Raw genomic sequence first — 16,726 nt, 5'->3', positions numbered from 1 at the left:
GTGTTTCCCATGAGATGGCAAATCTTCACATTGTTTCGAATTCTGATCTTTTTTTTTCCACTATTTTGGGCTGAAAAGTGAAAATGGTCACCTAAACAGGACCTGTTTTTGGCATTTAAAAACAAGGGGACACCCTGGGCCGGATCAATTTTGCATTAGGGTAATTTTATTGCTGTAGGAGAATTTTAAATTTGTTCTTTCCTAATCCCCTCATTGGTTAGGGGGCTCCCTTCTGGTTTATTGCTGTGATAGGCTGCCTCAGTGACCAATAGGAAGGGCTGGTAAGTGACAGCAGGTAGGAGAAAAATAAAAACGTTCAAAATTTCGGTTTACTTTACTTTTGTCTCCGGATCTGCCTGCTGTTTTGACACCATGATGACAGAAGGTGACCCCTACTGTGTACATTTGTCAGGATCTGCTCGGTTTGAAGTGCCCATGCTTGCGACAGGGTCACTTTAGATGCCTCGCCATTCCTCAAGGAGGGCAGCAGACAGTAGTGACTTCCAAATTAGCCGTGTAACCGATCCTTTCCACACTCTATATTAAGGTTCCTCTGAGCCAGGAGGGGTGTTCGGTTACTGGGGCCGGGCCCCGGCCTCCACTCGCTGTACCTGCACCTGCTGTCTGCGGAATTAAAAGGCGAACTCTTAATCCGAGCAGAGAAATGTCACCTTCCATGTACAAAACTGACATTTATCTCCACTCCAAACCAGGCTGAGATGTCTGATGTGCAAATATTGTGATTGAAAGTTACCGAGAGCCACTTATGTATAAGCTGGAGGGTATAAGAGACTGCAAAGTCCTAACTATCTGAGTTTGGGTGCACCGGCCCAATGGGGGCACCGCGTACTCCTATTACAAGCTGCAGAATTCAGACCTTATCATATAGGGAGGTGAAATGTGATCTCATACTAGAGGGCGCCGTGGTGCAGGGAGGTGACATGAGAGCATAGAGGGGGCAAATGTTACCTTCAAACACAGAAAAAGAGACAGTGTCTCTGTAAAGCCTGTATCTGGGCTGAACGACTCCACTTACCCCCCCCCCCCCCCCCCTTTACTATAAGGAGTTACACATTGGCGTCTCATTTTCCGTAACATCACCTGACAATGGCTTCCTTGTGTGTTCACATCATAAAAAAGGGAAATTAGGAATGTAAATAAATCTGCCCCGGGGCAATTGGCTGGTTGTGTTTGGCTTTTATGGAAATGATGTAAAGACAATAAAATTTATTAAAGGGGCGCTCATCCTTCAGACTCCTGTCATTATTTTAGAACAGACATAGTATATGGGCAAAGGGTTGTGGCATCTGTGTAAGATTGGTGGGCACCCCATTCCAAAATCATGACCCCCATGGTTATTACCTTGGAGATGGCCCAATACCCCTAGGCCTTTATTATATAAAAGCCTCCAAAACCCCCTCCTCGGCCATTAATATGACCTTGGTCCTGCTTGTGGCTGTACCATCCTTTGCTCCTCTAGAAAGGCTTTCCACCAGGTTATGGAGGGTGTCTGTGGCTAGTTGCCCCCATTGATGAGTCCCTGCAAGAAGAGAATGAGCTGAACTGTTGAGTACCTTAAGGAAGAGGGTGAGCTGAGCTGCTGAGCCCCTGCAAGAAGAAGATGAGCTGAGCTGCTAAGTCCCTGCAGGAAGAGGGTGAGCTGAGCTGCTGAGAGAAGACTTCACCATCAATGAGGATGAATTGATCCACTGTGCCTGCAGCTATAGAGGTCAGCATTGGCAAATTTTAAAGCTGCTTGTTAACCATATATATTTACTTGAATGACCATTGGGGGTTGCACTCTGAAGTCCCCCAACACCTACCTTTCCTGTAACCCTAACAGTAAGTGTCCTTGTCATACTAACCCTTTGTTTCCATCCATCCCTCTCTCCCCAGGTATGTAGAATTGGATCAGAAGCTTTGGTTTTGTACAATTCCTGTGTAATCTGAGGAACTTTCCAGAATGATTTCCCGATAGCACAATGTCCGGTGTGTTCCTGCTGCTTCTCACGCTGGAACACATTGCAATGATTGTGTTGGCTTTTGTCACTTGGAAATACAAGATCCTCGGCAACGCCGGGCACTGACAGTGCGTCACATTGTTCTCGGCGCACAATTCAGCCCCCGTCTATCTGTCTGCTGCCACAGGAGCGATGCCAGGGGGTGAGTGGGCGAAGGAGGGTGACGAATCAGCGAGGCTTCAATAAAGCTGAAAGACACAAATGTTGCAGCATTTCATACAAGCCGTGTAAATATATAAATTGGTATCAGTCCTTGTATGGCAGAGCTCAGAATGAGAGAGGAAGAAACAGCACAAGGAGCCAAATGGTTGTGCTGCAATGCTGATAGGAGGAGAGAGCCACAGAGGAGCTCATCAGTCTGCTGCTTTTACTTCCCTGTCCAATCACAGCTTGCAGAAGGGACAAGACCTATAAGTGTTCATTTCAAGAGATCAAAATCAGTTCTCCTGCCCTCTTGATGGGGGCTGTACTATGTGGCAGAGTTGTAGCAGTCTTGGGAATGGATTCACACAAATTCACAGAGTTTCAAAGGAGTGGTATTCCCTGAGGACACAAATACTGTTTTTCTATTGGCTGTCCTTATCTCATAGCACATATATCCCCTTTCTGATTGGACGTCGCACTATAGTCAGCCAACACTCTTAACATTCACTGAACAAATATAAGAAATCATTTGATGTCTGCAAGCTCCACCCTGCATTGTGATTTTGAGCTCCATCAGTGACTCTGCCTAGGCTGTGATGATGTCATCAGTCTGCTGCAGGCAAGAGGAAGCATTTCCTCAGTCTCTTCTCCCTCATTGATCAGATTGCAACATTGTAACCAGTCACAGGGTGAAAGGCTGCAGCAGAGGCTGACATTTGTGAACACACATGATTGTGAGCTGGCATCTCATTCCAATAACTAGGTGGTGACCCTGGATGATGCCTGAAGAAATTTGGCTCCCTCCATCCATCCTTACGCTGACACACTATTTGTACTATCATGTATGGACATAAAATGACAGACCCACCAAGCACTCCAAGCAACACAAAATGTTCAAAAATATGTTTCCATATTTGTGTCATTTGGTCATGGCCACAACGGGGGTACAGACCCCAGGAACTCCACACAGGGATAGCGGGGGCCCCTCATATTGGACACAAGGGGGTACGAACCCCAGGAACTAAGCACAGGGATAGCGGGGGCTCCTTATATTGGGCACAAGGGGGTACAGACCCAGGAACTCATCACAGGGATAGTGGGGGCTCCTTATAATGGGCACAAGGGGGGTACAGACCCCAGGAACTCCACACAAGGATAGCGGGGGCCCCTTATATTGGGCACAAGGGGGTACAAACCCCAGGAACTAAGCACAGGGATAGCGGGGGCTCCTTATATTGGGCCCAAGGGGGTACAGACCCAGGAACTCAGCACAGGGATAGTGGGGGCTCCTTATAATGGGCACAAGGGGGGTACAGACCCTAGGAATTCAGCACAGGGATGGTGGGAGCCCTAATAATGGGCACAGTGGGTATATGGACCCGGGAAATACCCTGTTTGCATGGGCTGACCCTGTAGTAAGCGCAGATATCCCTGAGCAGTCTGCCTTGCTCTGTGTTGTCACTCCCTCTGTACCTGCTCCTCTCTGTGTATTGCACTGACATCTGCAGTGCCCACTCCCAGCCTCCCAGGCTGCAGCTCCTTCTAAACTTACTTCAGTCCCTCAGAGCGGCCAGGGACTGCGCTGACCCCACACACACATGGATTGCCCACCCTGCTGCATTGCTGCTGGACGGTGACCCCTCATTTCCTCCTGTCCAAGCTGCAACTCAAGGTCAGTGACATAAAGGGGAGAATTCATCATTGTCTGCATTTCATGGGCACTGCAGAGCCTGGTACAGGGGGGCACCAGCTGGGTGCATGGAGTGCCCCATACAACCCCTCACCCTGTACCAGGCTGACATACTAATACCCCCCCCCCCCCAGTCTCTGTACAGAGGAGCTGACACTCTAATGTCCCCCCACAGTCACACACTATTATTATACATTTATATAGCTCTGACATATACTGCAGAGCTGTACAGAGAACATTGAGCCAGTCCCATCAGTCTCTGTACAGAGGAGCTGACACTCTAATGTCCCCCACAGTCACACACTATTGATATACATTTATATAGCTCTGACATATACCGCAGTGCTGTACAAAGTGAGTACATGTGCCGGTCATAACAATAACACATTTACATACAGTGAGGGGGTGCAGAGCATTCCGGTGTTGGGGGATTCGGTGATGGACGGTGTCACATGGTGTAGAAGTGCTGATGAGCGCAGAGCCTGCACCGTACAGTAACGCAGCACTGCAGAGCAGCTGAGCTATTATTGGCACACAATGCAGAATCAGCTGCACCACCCACATTGCTGCCATTGCACGGATCTATAAGTAACCTGAAACATGCTGAGTTCCTGGAGTGTAGATAAGGGCTCCCGCTGATACTTCCCACCCTGTACTGGATCTGTCCTATGGCACCGCACACCAACAGGCACTGCAGTATTCTAGGGGGGAGGGGTCATCATCCCCCTGCCAGAGAGGAACTACAAGGCTCAGTGCTCCATTACAAAGCAATAATAAAACCATTCAAAGGGGAAAAATGGGAGCAGCCATTTTTTACATGCCAATTGCCTGGCTGTCATACTCATCCTCTGGCTTTAAAAGAAACAAACATGATGAGTGATGTCAGAAGTTCTTGTTCTGTGTATTGGATGTAATGTTAGCTGCCCCAGCAGCTCTATATATGTTTATGTAGGGTGGGGAGGGGTGGAGGAGCTGGGCCAGTACAGACAGTAATTAGATACTCCCAGAAGAGGAGGGGCTATGACATGAAAAAGGGGAGGGGCTTTGCTAAGGAATTGGCACTTCCTGGAGTGGTCACAAATTCAGAACCACAATGCAAAGGGAAAATATTGTACTAGATCGTCTATCTTCTCCAGTCTTGGTGAGCTTTAATAAATCAGACTCAATGTATATAAAAGGAGGAAATTCAGGACCGGTTTCACCCTATCCGGAAGTGGCCAATCATCAAAGATAAATCCAACTGCGTGGTGTGTAATATTACAAAGGAACCCTGGGGGACTTCTAATCAACTAAAGGCCGGTTTCACATTAGTGAATGTTGAGGAATCCATCAGGAGGACACTGAACAGCAATGGGGTGTATGGCCGGGTAACAAGGAGAAAACCACTGCTCTCCCCCAAATATATTGCTGGCCATCTAAAGTTTGCTAAACATCCAGGGAACCTGAAGGATGCCGGAAGAATGTTTTGAGGGTGAATAAAGCTAAAAATATAATGAGGAGAAATGAAAAAAAACTGCATTCCAGAACCTCATCCCAACTGTGAAACATGGTGGTGGGGATGTTCAGGGCCTGCTTTGCTTCATCTGAGTCTGATTGATTTGTTATGCTTGATAAAATGAATTCTAACTTATAACAGTGAATTCTAAAGGAAAATGTAAAGTTTGTGAATTGAATCTCGAGAGACGACGGGTTATGCAGCAGGATAACAATTCTTAACACAACAAATCTACCAATGAATAAAGAAGAATAATGTGAATGTTCTGGCCAAGTCAAAGTCCTGACCTTAATCCAATGGAAATGTTGTGGAAAGACATAAAGCGAGGGTTCATGTGAGGAAACAATTACCATCCAATGCATTACGTTTATACAGAATAGAAAACTTCACAAAAATCTTCAGTTTTTGCTGAAAAAATTAATTCTTGATTTTGTTCATTAGAGGGTCACATGACTCAAACAGGGATGTCGTTCTGTTAGCTCCGTGTGCTTATCTATCAGAACAGACAACTGTACTCCCATCATTCAGAGAAATCCTCAGATAACCTGGCTCGGTGTCTCTGTACAGCACTGTGGTATATGTCAGAGCTATATAAATGTATAATAATAGTGTGTGACTGTGGGGGACATTAGAGTGTCAGCTCCTCTGTACAGAGACTGATGGAACTGGCTCAGTGTTCTCTGTACAGCACTGCAGTATATGTCAGAGCTATATAAATATATAATAATAGTGTGTGACTGTGGGGGGACATGTATAATAATAGTGTGTGACTGTGGGGGACATTAGAGTGTCAGCTCCTCTGTACAGAGACTGATAGGACTGGCTCAGTGTTCTCTGTACAGCACTATAGTATATGTCAGAGCTATATAAATGCATAATAATAGTGTGTCACTGTGGGGGGACATTAGAGTGTCAGCTCCTTTTTTCTGTAGCACCATTTAGAATTACAATGATTTTTACACAAGGTACAGTATTATTTCATCTTTGCCTGCAATGACTTTTTTTGCTTTCTGTGCAGACGCATTCGTTGTGCTGAACTTCCATAGACATGGGGATAAAGACGGCATTACCGCACTATGAGCTGGGCTTTTACGCCCTCGTCCTGACCTGCGCCCTGGCCTATTCCATGAATGAGATATTCGAAGCATCTCGAGGTACTTTTTTTCCTTACTAATTATTTATGAGTGAGAAACACTTATATATTCACATACTAAATTATTCAGTGAAAGTGCTTGTTTTATGAATCCATGCAACCTGACATGTACCTAAAACTTACCTAGAGATGTTCTTTAATATACTTGAAGTAGACAGGCGCATTCACAGATACTTTGGTTTAATAGGCTGTCATTATCTATTTGTCCACAAGATGGTGCTGTGTTAATTTTCATTACCAATAGAATAATACGTTCATTGTGAGTGTAAATGAAAACAGCACCACTTAGTGGTTAAATTGAGAATGACACCCACTATTAATCCAATGTAATTCTGCGTTCATCCATGTCTGCTTAATACCTTGCAAGTACATCAGTTAATTTGCCCATCTCAGTTCATTCGGAATGATAAAACAAACACTTTCATTGCACACATTATTATGAAAATTGTTTATAAATGTTTTACTTTGGAATATTTCAAGCAAAAGGTTTTTTTTGTGTTGCATCCATCAGATTGTATTTTTCCTTCTGTGATTCACCCTCTTACACTTTAAAGCAAACTTAACCTTAGTGAATAAAGGGTCCCCCCTCTGAGTGCAGTCCCTTAGGATTATATTCACCTTCTGCCTAGACCTGCCCACCTTTCATCCAATGAGGTTTCTGGCTTCTCCATCTCATCCCTTTGGGTAGCCATACTCATGTTGGCTTCCAAGTGGCTTTTTGGCATACAGCCCATCCATAAGCATGAGGAGGGCCATGGCAGGCATGCAGGGAAAAGGTGCTCTGTTGGAGGACTAATCTCAGGAGTATATGTTATGCGGGGTAGGCTGGTGAAAAACAGGAGTAAATTACAGACCCCCAATCTGTTTCATAAGCCAACACCCTACAATTTAACCATATTTTTGGGGGAAAGGAAAGTTGTGCCCCTATTGAGGGCACAACAGGTATGGTGTCCACCAAAATCATTTATGTTGTTTGTAACAAGTAGGCTCTTTTCCCGACGTGTTTTGCAGATTTGGCTTCCACGGGGGAAGTGGAGATGATTCTGGTGGGCTCCATACCCCTTGTGCCCTCAATAGGGTCAACTGTCTAGGTGATTGTTCTGTCTAATGTAGGCTACTATACCCCCCCTCCTGCAGGGGCATTAACTATTATTTGGTACTGTAACCTTTATTACTTTTCATGTTTTCTCTTCTCTTTCCTTTCCCCCCCAAAATATTGTGGGGTGGGCTACACTGACTAGGGGATTAGAGATATGAGTGCGATGGTACCACATATAGGTTGTATTGGTGTTAGGGATGGGATATAATTGGTAGAGAAGCTGGAACTTCACAATTGTCAACGCGTGGCAGTGCCCAGCCTGGTGCCATACCTGCCAGCCCTGCCCGACTTATGCCAAATTTGTATTGTGTGACATTACAGCGGGTTACTTTGTATCCTTTCCAATCTTCCGGCCATTTATACACTCATGAGTTTCCAAACATTTGTCAATATCACTTTACCAAGCACTCAATTTCTATTCTGTAGATAACATGAATCGGAAATCATTTAAGGAAAACGTGAAGAGCGGCTGGTATTACTTTGGCAGGAAAATGGTAAGTCTTTAATAAAAATAGAATAACAGAATGTCCCAGCGTCATGGTTATTGTTTATTGAATAATGAAATGTTGGTTTTCAGGATGCGGCTGACTTCGAGTGGGTGATGTGGTTCACAACATTCAGGAATTATATCATGTTCGCCCTCTCGGGTCATGTGATCTTCGCCAAAATCTTCTCCCTCCTTATCCCGCAGGTGCGTTCCCAAAGTTGCATTGCGAATGAATAAAACATTGTTTATGGAAATAAGAAATGCAACTAGTACATTGTTTTTGGATAAAAGTGGGTAACAGGGTCTCTTTAAATTCTTTTTAATGGAACCCTTCATTTAAGTTGTTCTTTATTCCTTGTATTGTCCTGACGGGTTTGTCTCCTCACAGCACAGGTCCTGGGTCTACATGCTGTACGGGATTCTGACCGTCCTCGCCATTATGGGTACTAATTACCTGATGCTCATCCTCTCTCACTGCCTCTTCCTCTATACCGTCTCCCTGGTAAAAACCAAATGGTTGTGCTTTGCCGCTGGCCTGTGCAGCCTCGCCACCTTCAAGATGGAACCGTTCAACTCCTGGCAAGTATGTTTTTTGAGTCATCGCAGAGAAAATGATGGAATTAGTAATGGGATTTACATATAGAAATATATCCTAAAAATGTCCAAATCATTTCACTATAGCCATGTACCGGGCTGCAAAAAGCCTTTCACTGCCGGCTCCATGCTGTGCTGTGCAGGATTCATCCACATTATTGGCCCAATGCAGAAATGTTTTATTACAAGGATAGGAATCTATTGTGTAAAGAAGGAAGGGAAGGGGGGAGAAGGTAAAGAATGAAGAACAGGGTAAAGGTAAGAATCAGGGAAGTGGGTAAGGAAGGAAGAATTGGGGAAAGGGAGGAGTGATGGAAAAGGGTAAGAAAGAAAGAATTGAGTTAAAGCTAAAAAGAAGGGGAAAAAGTATTGAACAAAGAATTTGGGATAGGTAGAAAGGAGGGAAAGAGGGTAAGGAAAGAAGACATGGGGATAGGTAGAAAAGAGGGTAAGGAAGGAAAAATTGTGGAAAAGTAGGAATGGAGAGATGTATGTAAAGAATGAAGAAATAGTAAAAGGTAGGAGTGATGGAAAAGGGCAATGAAGGAAGAATTGGAGAAAGGTAGGAAAGAGGGTAATGAAGGAAGAATTAGGGAATGGTGGGAAGGAGGGAAGAGGGTAAGGAACGAAGAACTGGTGAAAGGTAGGAATGAGGGAAGAAGGTAAGGAAGAAAGAATTGGGGGAAAGGTAAAAAGAAGGGGAAAAAGTATTGAAAGAAGAATTGGGGATAGGTAGAAAGGAAGGAAGAGGGTAAGGAAGAAAGAATTGGTGGGAAGGTAAAAAGGAGGGAAAAAGGGAAGGAAGGAAGAATTTGGAAATAGTGGAAGGGAGGGAAGAGGGTAAAGAATGAATAATTGGGGATAGATAGAAAAGAAGGTAAGGAAGGAAAAATTGTGGAAAAGTAGGAATGGAGAGAAGGGTGTGAGGAACGAAAAATTAGTAAAAGGTAGGAATGATGGAAAAGGATAATGAGGGAAGAATTGGGGAAAGGTAGGAAGGAGAGAATAGGGTAAAGAACGAAGAACTTGTTAACAGTGGGAGTGATGGAAAAGGGTAATGAAGGAAGAATTGGGGAAAGGTAGGAAAAAGGGAAGAGGGTAAGGAAGGAAGAATTGGGGAAAGTTGGGAAGCAGGAAAGCGGGTAAGGATTGGAGAATTGGTTAAAGGTATGAGTGATGGAAAAGGGTAATGAAGGAAGAATTGGGGAAAGGTGGGAAGGAGTTGAAAGTAGAAGAAGGTATAGAAAGAAAAATTAATTTTAGGTAGGAAGAAGGGATAATATAAGGGAAAATGGTGATAAGTAGGAAGGAGGGAAGAAATTAGGGAAGAAAGAAATGGATAAAGATAGAAAAGATGACAAGATAAGAAAGAAGCATGAAAAGTGGGAAGAAGGGATTAAGGGAAGAAGGAAAGAATTGGGGAAAGGTGGGAGGAGGGAAGAAGGTAATATAGGAAGAAGGGATGATAGGTAGGTAGCAGAGAAGAAGGTACATTAGGAAGAAAGGGTAATAAGTAAAAAGGAAGAAATATTGAATAGTCGGAAGAAGGGAAGACATTAAGGAAGAAAGAAATTAAGATAGGTAGCAATAAGGGAGGAAGGTAAGGATGGAAGAAGGGTTGATAGGGAATAAAGGGAAGAAAGAAGGATTAGGGTGTGTAAGAATGCCACATTTTGTATCTGTCCATGAACCTTTCCAGCACATGATATAACTTTGATCCCTATTATAGTGATTGGATCTGATTGGCTGATTGCAGTTCTGTGTTCTTTGTCTCCAGAGCGATTTTGTCCCCGGATCTTTCACTCTACAAGACATCCTCTTCTATGGCGGAGCTGGATTTAGCATCATGCGTTGTATGAGCTTTGCTCTGGAGACTTGTGAAAAAAAGGAAGGATTCTACTCGCCCATCGACCTTCTCAAGTACAATTTCTACCTCCCGTTCTTCTTTTTTGGCCCGATAATGACCTTTGACCAGTTTTACCTGCAGGTGGGTCCCAGGGGCCATTTCACCAGACGCCCCCATTTTGGTTATGTTGAATTATGGATGAATGATCTGACGTTGGGTGTCTCTTGTCACAGGTGAACACCAAGACACTGACCCGTAAGGAGAAGGAGATGTGGAACATTCGTATCCAGGCCTTGGTCCATGTGCTGGTCATACTTCTGGTGGATGTTTTCTTCCACTTCCTCTACATTCTCAGCATCCCCTCTGACCTGAAGGTTGTGAAGAAGTTGTCAGACTGGTCACTGGGTAATGTATACCTTCCTGTACCAGTAAACATTACATACATGTAAATGATCTTCCTTCTCTCCGAGCAGCACGTGTCCTGCACCCAAACAGGCTTTAGTACTTACCTACAAACCTCTTATAGAATCCTGTGCATTGCCTGCAGTGCTGTATGCTGTTCCCATGTAGGAAACATTTTATGTATTTATTATTCAATAATTGTCCCTGAGTTTGTAATTTGTGGCATTTCCCCCTGGCAGCGGGCCTGGCGTACTCCAACCTGGTGTATGATTGGGTCAAAGCGGCTGTGATGTTCGGGGTGATAAATACCATCTCCAGACTGGACCACCTAGAGCCACCGCAGCCACCCAAATGTATCACCATGCTTTATGTGTTTGCTGAAACGTAAGTCAATACAATGCTGACATTAGTGTCTTTACATGAAATGTCTGGAGAGTAACTACAGGGGGAGCAGCTGTTTGAGGGCCCAGAATATGAAAAGAGGGCCCACAATATGATATCTCCATTCCTTGCACAATAAAGCTGAATTACAGTTTGCATCAGGGGTCTGCAGCTCTTAGCATCAACATGTAAGACAAAAAACAATACCTAAATAATTGGAGGAAAAAAGGTAAAAGATACCCATGGCTCCCCCAGGCACGCACAGGATCCAAAAATGACCTCCTAAGCTGTATAGTTGCCGCAGGATCCAATATGAATATCATAACCTGTGCCTAGAAGAGAAACATAACTATTGATGGAACTCCAGGAATAATTCTGTACTCATCAGTACAATATCAATACTGAACATTAGGTAGGAAACTTTAAAACAACTAAGAATTCTGAATGTCACATTAGGTTGTGATGAAATCACGTAAATCTGAGATAAAAGAGTCAAATCACAAAATGCAGGTGCAAATGTATTCCTAATAAAAATCAAACTGAGGTTGGTACATAAAAGCCGACTCATTTCGGGGGAACACCAGCCCCTTCATCAGGGCCGTAGAACAAAGTACGTATAGATCATAAATATATATATATAAGCATATTATTAATATTATACCCGGATATATATATCAGGAATCATAGAAGATTGTGGCACTATTATAATACATGATTAAGTGATAAATTAGTGCACCCAGGAGGTAAACAATAGATCCTATTCATTGATGTCTACCATAATATATAACTAGTGTTATCTTTCCCTAAAGAACTAAGAAGCCCCAGAAATGTTTTTTTTTATACAACCATCTACACTTAAACAGCAACCACACTTCAGAATTGGTGTTTTAATATCACATTTATTTCTCTCCATCAGTGGTGCCTAGAGGAGGGGACCAAAAGCCACAGAATGAGAAAGTTTAAATTTTTCCCTCTAGTTGTTATTTCTTTTTAGGTTTGCCGTTGTAACTTCAGGCACAGTTCACCATCATGATGAAGTCTTAACCCCACCACAACCTGACCTTAGCCTTGGGGTTTTTTCATGAAGCTGAATAGTTTTACAGATTTACACCATACATGTTATAAAGCTTCCTTGCTTTTTCTGCTGATTCTAATTTTTGTCTCTATTGTTTCCTCCAATGTTTCAGGCACTTTGACAGAGGAATCAATGACTGGCTGTGCAAGTGAGTGCCATCGGTGTGACCGATATCTCTTTGTCCTCACTGATATTGTGACTTTGGAGCCATTTACAACCCATGAAAATAATTAATTTTGTATTCCCCATTGGCCCTGATTTATTAAAGCTCTCCAAGGCTGGAGAGAATACACTTTCATCAGTGAAGCTGGGTGATCCAGGAAACCTGAAATGGATCTGGTCCAGGATTGAAAACATTTGCTAGCAAATAGCAAATGACTTTGAAGAAATCCTTTCCAGGTTTCCTCGATCACCCAGCTTCACTGATGAAAGTGTATTCTCTCCAGCCTTGGAGAGCTTTAATAAATCAGACCCATTGACTCTGATGTACATGGTCAAAATGGAGAAATATTGTCTAAATTTACCTCCTTGGTATTGAGTACTTCCACAGTGAGATCTCCTGGCCATAATTCCTGGTGCTGTTCCTATTTACCAGGGAATTTGGGGTGTTCCAGATCTTCTTTGCATTTCTCAGATCCTTCAGTTACATTCTCAAAGCTATAGTATATAAAACCTTGCAGGGATGCTGGGAGCCCCTCATAATGGGCACAACAAGTGTACAGGCCTATGAACTCAGTGCTGGAATTGTGGGAACCATTGATAATGGGCACATCAGGTGTGCAGACCCAGGAACTCAATGCTGGCATGGTGGGAACCCCTCATAATGGGCACAACAGGTGTGCAGACCCAGAAACTCAGTGCTGGAATGGTGGGAACCCTTCATAATGGGCACAACAGGTGTTTAGACCCAGAAACTCAGTGCTGGAATGGTGGGAACCCCTCATAATAGCCACAACAGATGTGCAGACCCATGAACCAAGTGCTGGCGTGGTGGGAACCCCTCATAATGGACACAACAGGTGTGCAGACCCAGGAACTTAGTGCTGGCATGGTGGGAACCCCTCATAATAGGCACAACAAGTGTACAGACCCAGAAACTCCGTGCTGGAATGGTGGGAACCCTTCATAATGGGCGCAACAGGTGTGCAGACCCATGAACTAAGTGCTGGCGTGGTGGGAACCCCTCATAATGGACACAACAGGTGTGCAGACCCAGGAACCCAGTGCTGGTGTGGTGGGAACCCCTCATAATGGGCACAACAAGTGTGCAGACCCAGAAACTCAGTGTTTGGATGGTTGGAACCCCTGATAATGGGCACAGCAGGTGTACAGACCCAGAATCATAGCACAGAGTGTACTGGGAGCCAATCAGGGCTATGTTGCTTTGCACATTTATGCACCTACCTGCTGACCCCACCATGGCATTGCTTCTATGGCTACAATGACTTACAATATCATGTTATGATGCCCCCCTCTTCCTTTGCCCATGCTTAGGTACGTGTATGACTTCCTTGGTGAGGGCCATGACAACATCAAGAAGGAGCTGATGGCCACCGTGTCCACCTTCCTGGTGACCACACTGTGGCTGGGCCCCTGTGACATCGTCTATATCTGGTCCGCCTTTAACTGCTTTGGCCTGAACTTTGAACTTTGGGTGCAGAAATTTTTCGAGCTTCCTCTATTCGCCAAACTGGAGGTGAGAGGGGCTTAACGTAATTGGGTTGGGTGGTAATACGGTCATGTGATAAGGGATTTTTACCAGGTGTTGGGTTTCAGCCAAATGGTTATATTATTTTATTGGGGGGCATAAAATCTTAACAGATTCAGTTTTGGTCTCACCTTGTAAGAGTTGCCAGTTTATTCCACCTTCTGCTTTTCTCATCACCTGGTGGGATATATTTATATAAATACAAGAAATCATTCATTGACTGTCTACATTGCTTCCCTCCAGGCCTCCTTACCTGAGTCCATGTCCCGGAGAATCCGTGGGATATTCGGTGCTGCCAATTTCTGGGCCATCATTCTGTACAATATATTAGCTCTGAACAGTCTGGATTTTGCCATTCTGGTAGCCAGGAGAATCATTATTACAGGTACGTACATACAGCGTTAAAGAGTACCAGTCATGTTCAGTCTGAAAGGGCTATATTGGTTCCTATTTAACTTAAAGCCCTTTACCCCTTTCATAACAACCCCAAACTCCATGAGGATCCCCCTCTTCACTTTTTTTTTTGACTAGGTTTTTTTCTTTGATATAATAGTTTGATTATACTTAGCAGCTAACTGTACTATAAAATGTTGCTCTTATAATGACATGCCAGTGATGTTCTGTGCGGAGTACTGTGAGCCCAGGCTGCAGTAATGACACGCCCCCAGGGGGAGGGTCCATGTAATCCTGGGCTTAAAGGAAGTGGGTGGAATTATGCTGGAAGTCATTCAACATTGAGAAAGAGCACCATCAAGTGGCAGGAAGCATTTCCTGCAATAGCTGGTTTATTGGTCACTACAGGCAAGATCTGGGGAGAGGAACCCCAGCAACCAGCAGGGGGCTCATGCATATGATATAGATACAAAATCTATCAAACTAAAAGGGATCAAAGTCAGCTGTTTTCCCATTCTTTGATGAGTTTTGTCCTCTCCTCCAGGTTTTCCAGTCAGCACTCTGTCCATCTGGTTTGTGACATATTGCGGAGTTCAGCTGATTAAGGAACGAGAGAGAGTTCTGGCCATTGATGCCGAGAGAAGCGAGAAACTGAAAGCTGCTTAAATCTGGGGATTCACCAATGGAATCGAAGCAGCTGGATGCCACCCCGCACGGGAACCACGGCCTCCTCCACCTTTAATCTATTCATATGCACAATACAAATCAACCCGACAAATGTGTAGATTTAATAAATATTTTCTTTAAGGATTGGCCCTGTACCTTGATTTTCATTAGGATCCACACATAATAAAGAGAACACTGGCCCTTTAAGGGAAACATTTCAATTGCAGCACATTCAGTTTAAAGGTGCAGTGTGGAGCGCTGCATGGTGGAGGCGGAAATCCTATGTTAAATAAAAGCCTAATTTTAGGCTGGGTGCCCCCCTTCATTTCTAGCCCCTCCTTAATGGACCCCCCAATATATATATATATATATATATATATATATATATATATATATATATAATAATTCATTAATTTTTAGACTTTTGAATACGGTATAAACACATGCAATCTTTGTATATGAGTATTATGATTTTATAATTCCCATTGGATTTTTAAGTATAAGAGGAGCCATGTCTCTGACTGAATCTCCCATAATGATCTATCTGATCATAGAAGGGAGGAGTCACATCTCTGTAAGAGGAGGAGTTACTGCCTCAACCCATTCCCTTGTGTGCGCAATTTTCAGATTGAGCTACTGAGCTCTGTAAACAACAGGATTTTTACAACAGAAAGTGAAGAAAGTTTGCAAAACATAAAAAGACTTGAATTTCTGACTTCTGGTTGGATAGATGAATATTTAAGGTACATATGCAAAATGTAATATTTACCTGACTGCAAAAAGTAGGAAATATTTTTAAATAAAAAAAAGTATGAAATGCTACATTTCTTTGAACAGAAGTCCCTGCCCCAGAGAAGCTCACAGTCTAATATTATACATATATATATTTTACATAATAGGGCTGGCTGGGTTGGTATGATTGAAGATAATGTCCGGTTCACACAATATAACGCAGTGAATGTCATCTCCTACAGTAATCCAATAACATCACATTCACTGCAAAATAACTGATGTTGTGAATGTTGGTAGTGCAGGTCAGTAAATGTGACACCTTACAATTTTTTTACAAATTTAATGGTACCATTGATCAATTCCCCGCCTGAGAATTTCAGTCCCTTCAGCTATGTCACTCACCTGGCACAAACATGCAGATATAAAGCTCTAACATTATTCTGTATAACTCATTTTTTTTTTTTTTATAAATGAAACCCAGTCACTAAAATTTTATAGAGGCTTTAACATGTTATTGTCACAAGGAATGCGAGCGAGAATATTAAGTTTGGTCTCGCGGCGAATCGGCCTTTCTTGCTTACCGAAAATGTAATCGAGAACAGCCTTCTGATTCCCCGAGAGGACGAGCTCTTGCCGAACAGGAGCATTTCCAGGGCTGCATCATTTTGCCCTGGAAATCCTCTGCGATCCCCGGGCACTAGAGGTTAATTAACCTCTAGTGCCAGGGGGATGACACAATCTTCTCAATGATTGCATCCACGGCTGCAATCATTGATGAGCTCAGTTTGCATTCCCCGGGGCACTGTAGGTTAATTAACTTCTAGTGCTCCGGGGATCGCA

General features: G+C 43.6%; 1 protein-coding gene across 1 annotated transcript; it reads left to right on the top strand.

Moving 5' to 3' along the window:
- The first annotated feature begins 3,658 nt into the window (after positions 1-3,658).
- On the top strand, positions 3,659-15,299 carry HHATL (hedgehog acyltransferase like). The gene is made up of 12 exons (XM_072413002.1): positions 3,659-3,837; positions 6,369-6,504; positions 8,029-8,096; positions 8,180-8,293; positions 8,478-8,672; positions 10,461-10,670; positions 10,763-10,934; positions 11,171-11,315; positions 12,500-12,535; positions 13,882-14,083; positions 14,339-14,480; positions 15,033-15,299. Exons 2-12 carry the CDS (start codon positions 6,399-6,401, stop codon positions 15,152-15,154), a joined length of 1,512 nt encoding a protein of 503 aa, XP_072269103.1. The 5' UTR covers positions 3,659-3,837; positions 6,369-6,398; the 3' UTR covers positions 15,155-15,299.
- Positions 15,300-16,726: the final 1,427 nt, after the last annotated feature.

Source organism: Pyxicephalus adspersus, chromosome 5, assembly GCF_032062135.1.
Source record: "Pyxicephalus adspersus chromosome 5, UCB_Pads_2.0, whole genome shotgun sequence".
Classification (NCBI taxonomy): domain Eukaryota; kingdom Metazoa; phylum Chordata; class Amphibia; order Anura; family Pyxicephalidae; genus Pyxicephalus; species Pyxicephalus adspersus.
Note: the sequence above shows the minus strand (reverse complement) of the source record. Positions and strands in the feature narration are given on the sequence as shown.

Excerpts from the sequence above, each read along its gene's own strand:
- HHATL (XM_072413002.1), top strand. The coding sequence starts at position 6,399 with ATGGGGATAAAGACGGCATTACCGCACTATGAGCTGGGCTTTTACGCC. Across the intron at positions 10,671-10,762 it reads TTGACCAGTTTTACCTGCAG|GTGAACACCAAGACACTGAC; the intron begins GTGGGTCCCAGG and ends CTCTTGTCACAG. Across the intron at positions 14,084-14,338 it reads CTCTATTCGCCAAACTGGAG|GCCTCCTTACCTGAGTCCAT; the intron begins GTGAGAGGGGCT and ends GCTTCCCTCCAG.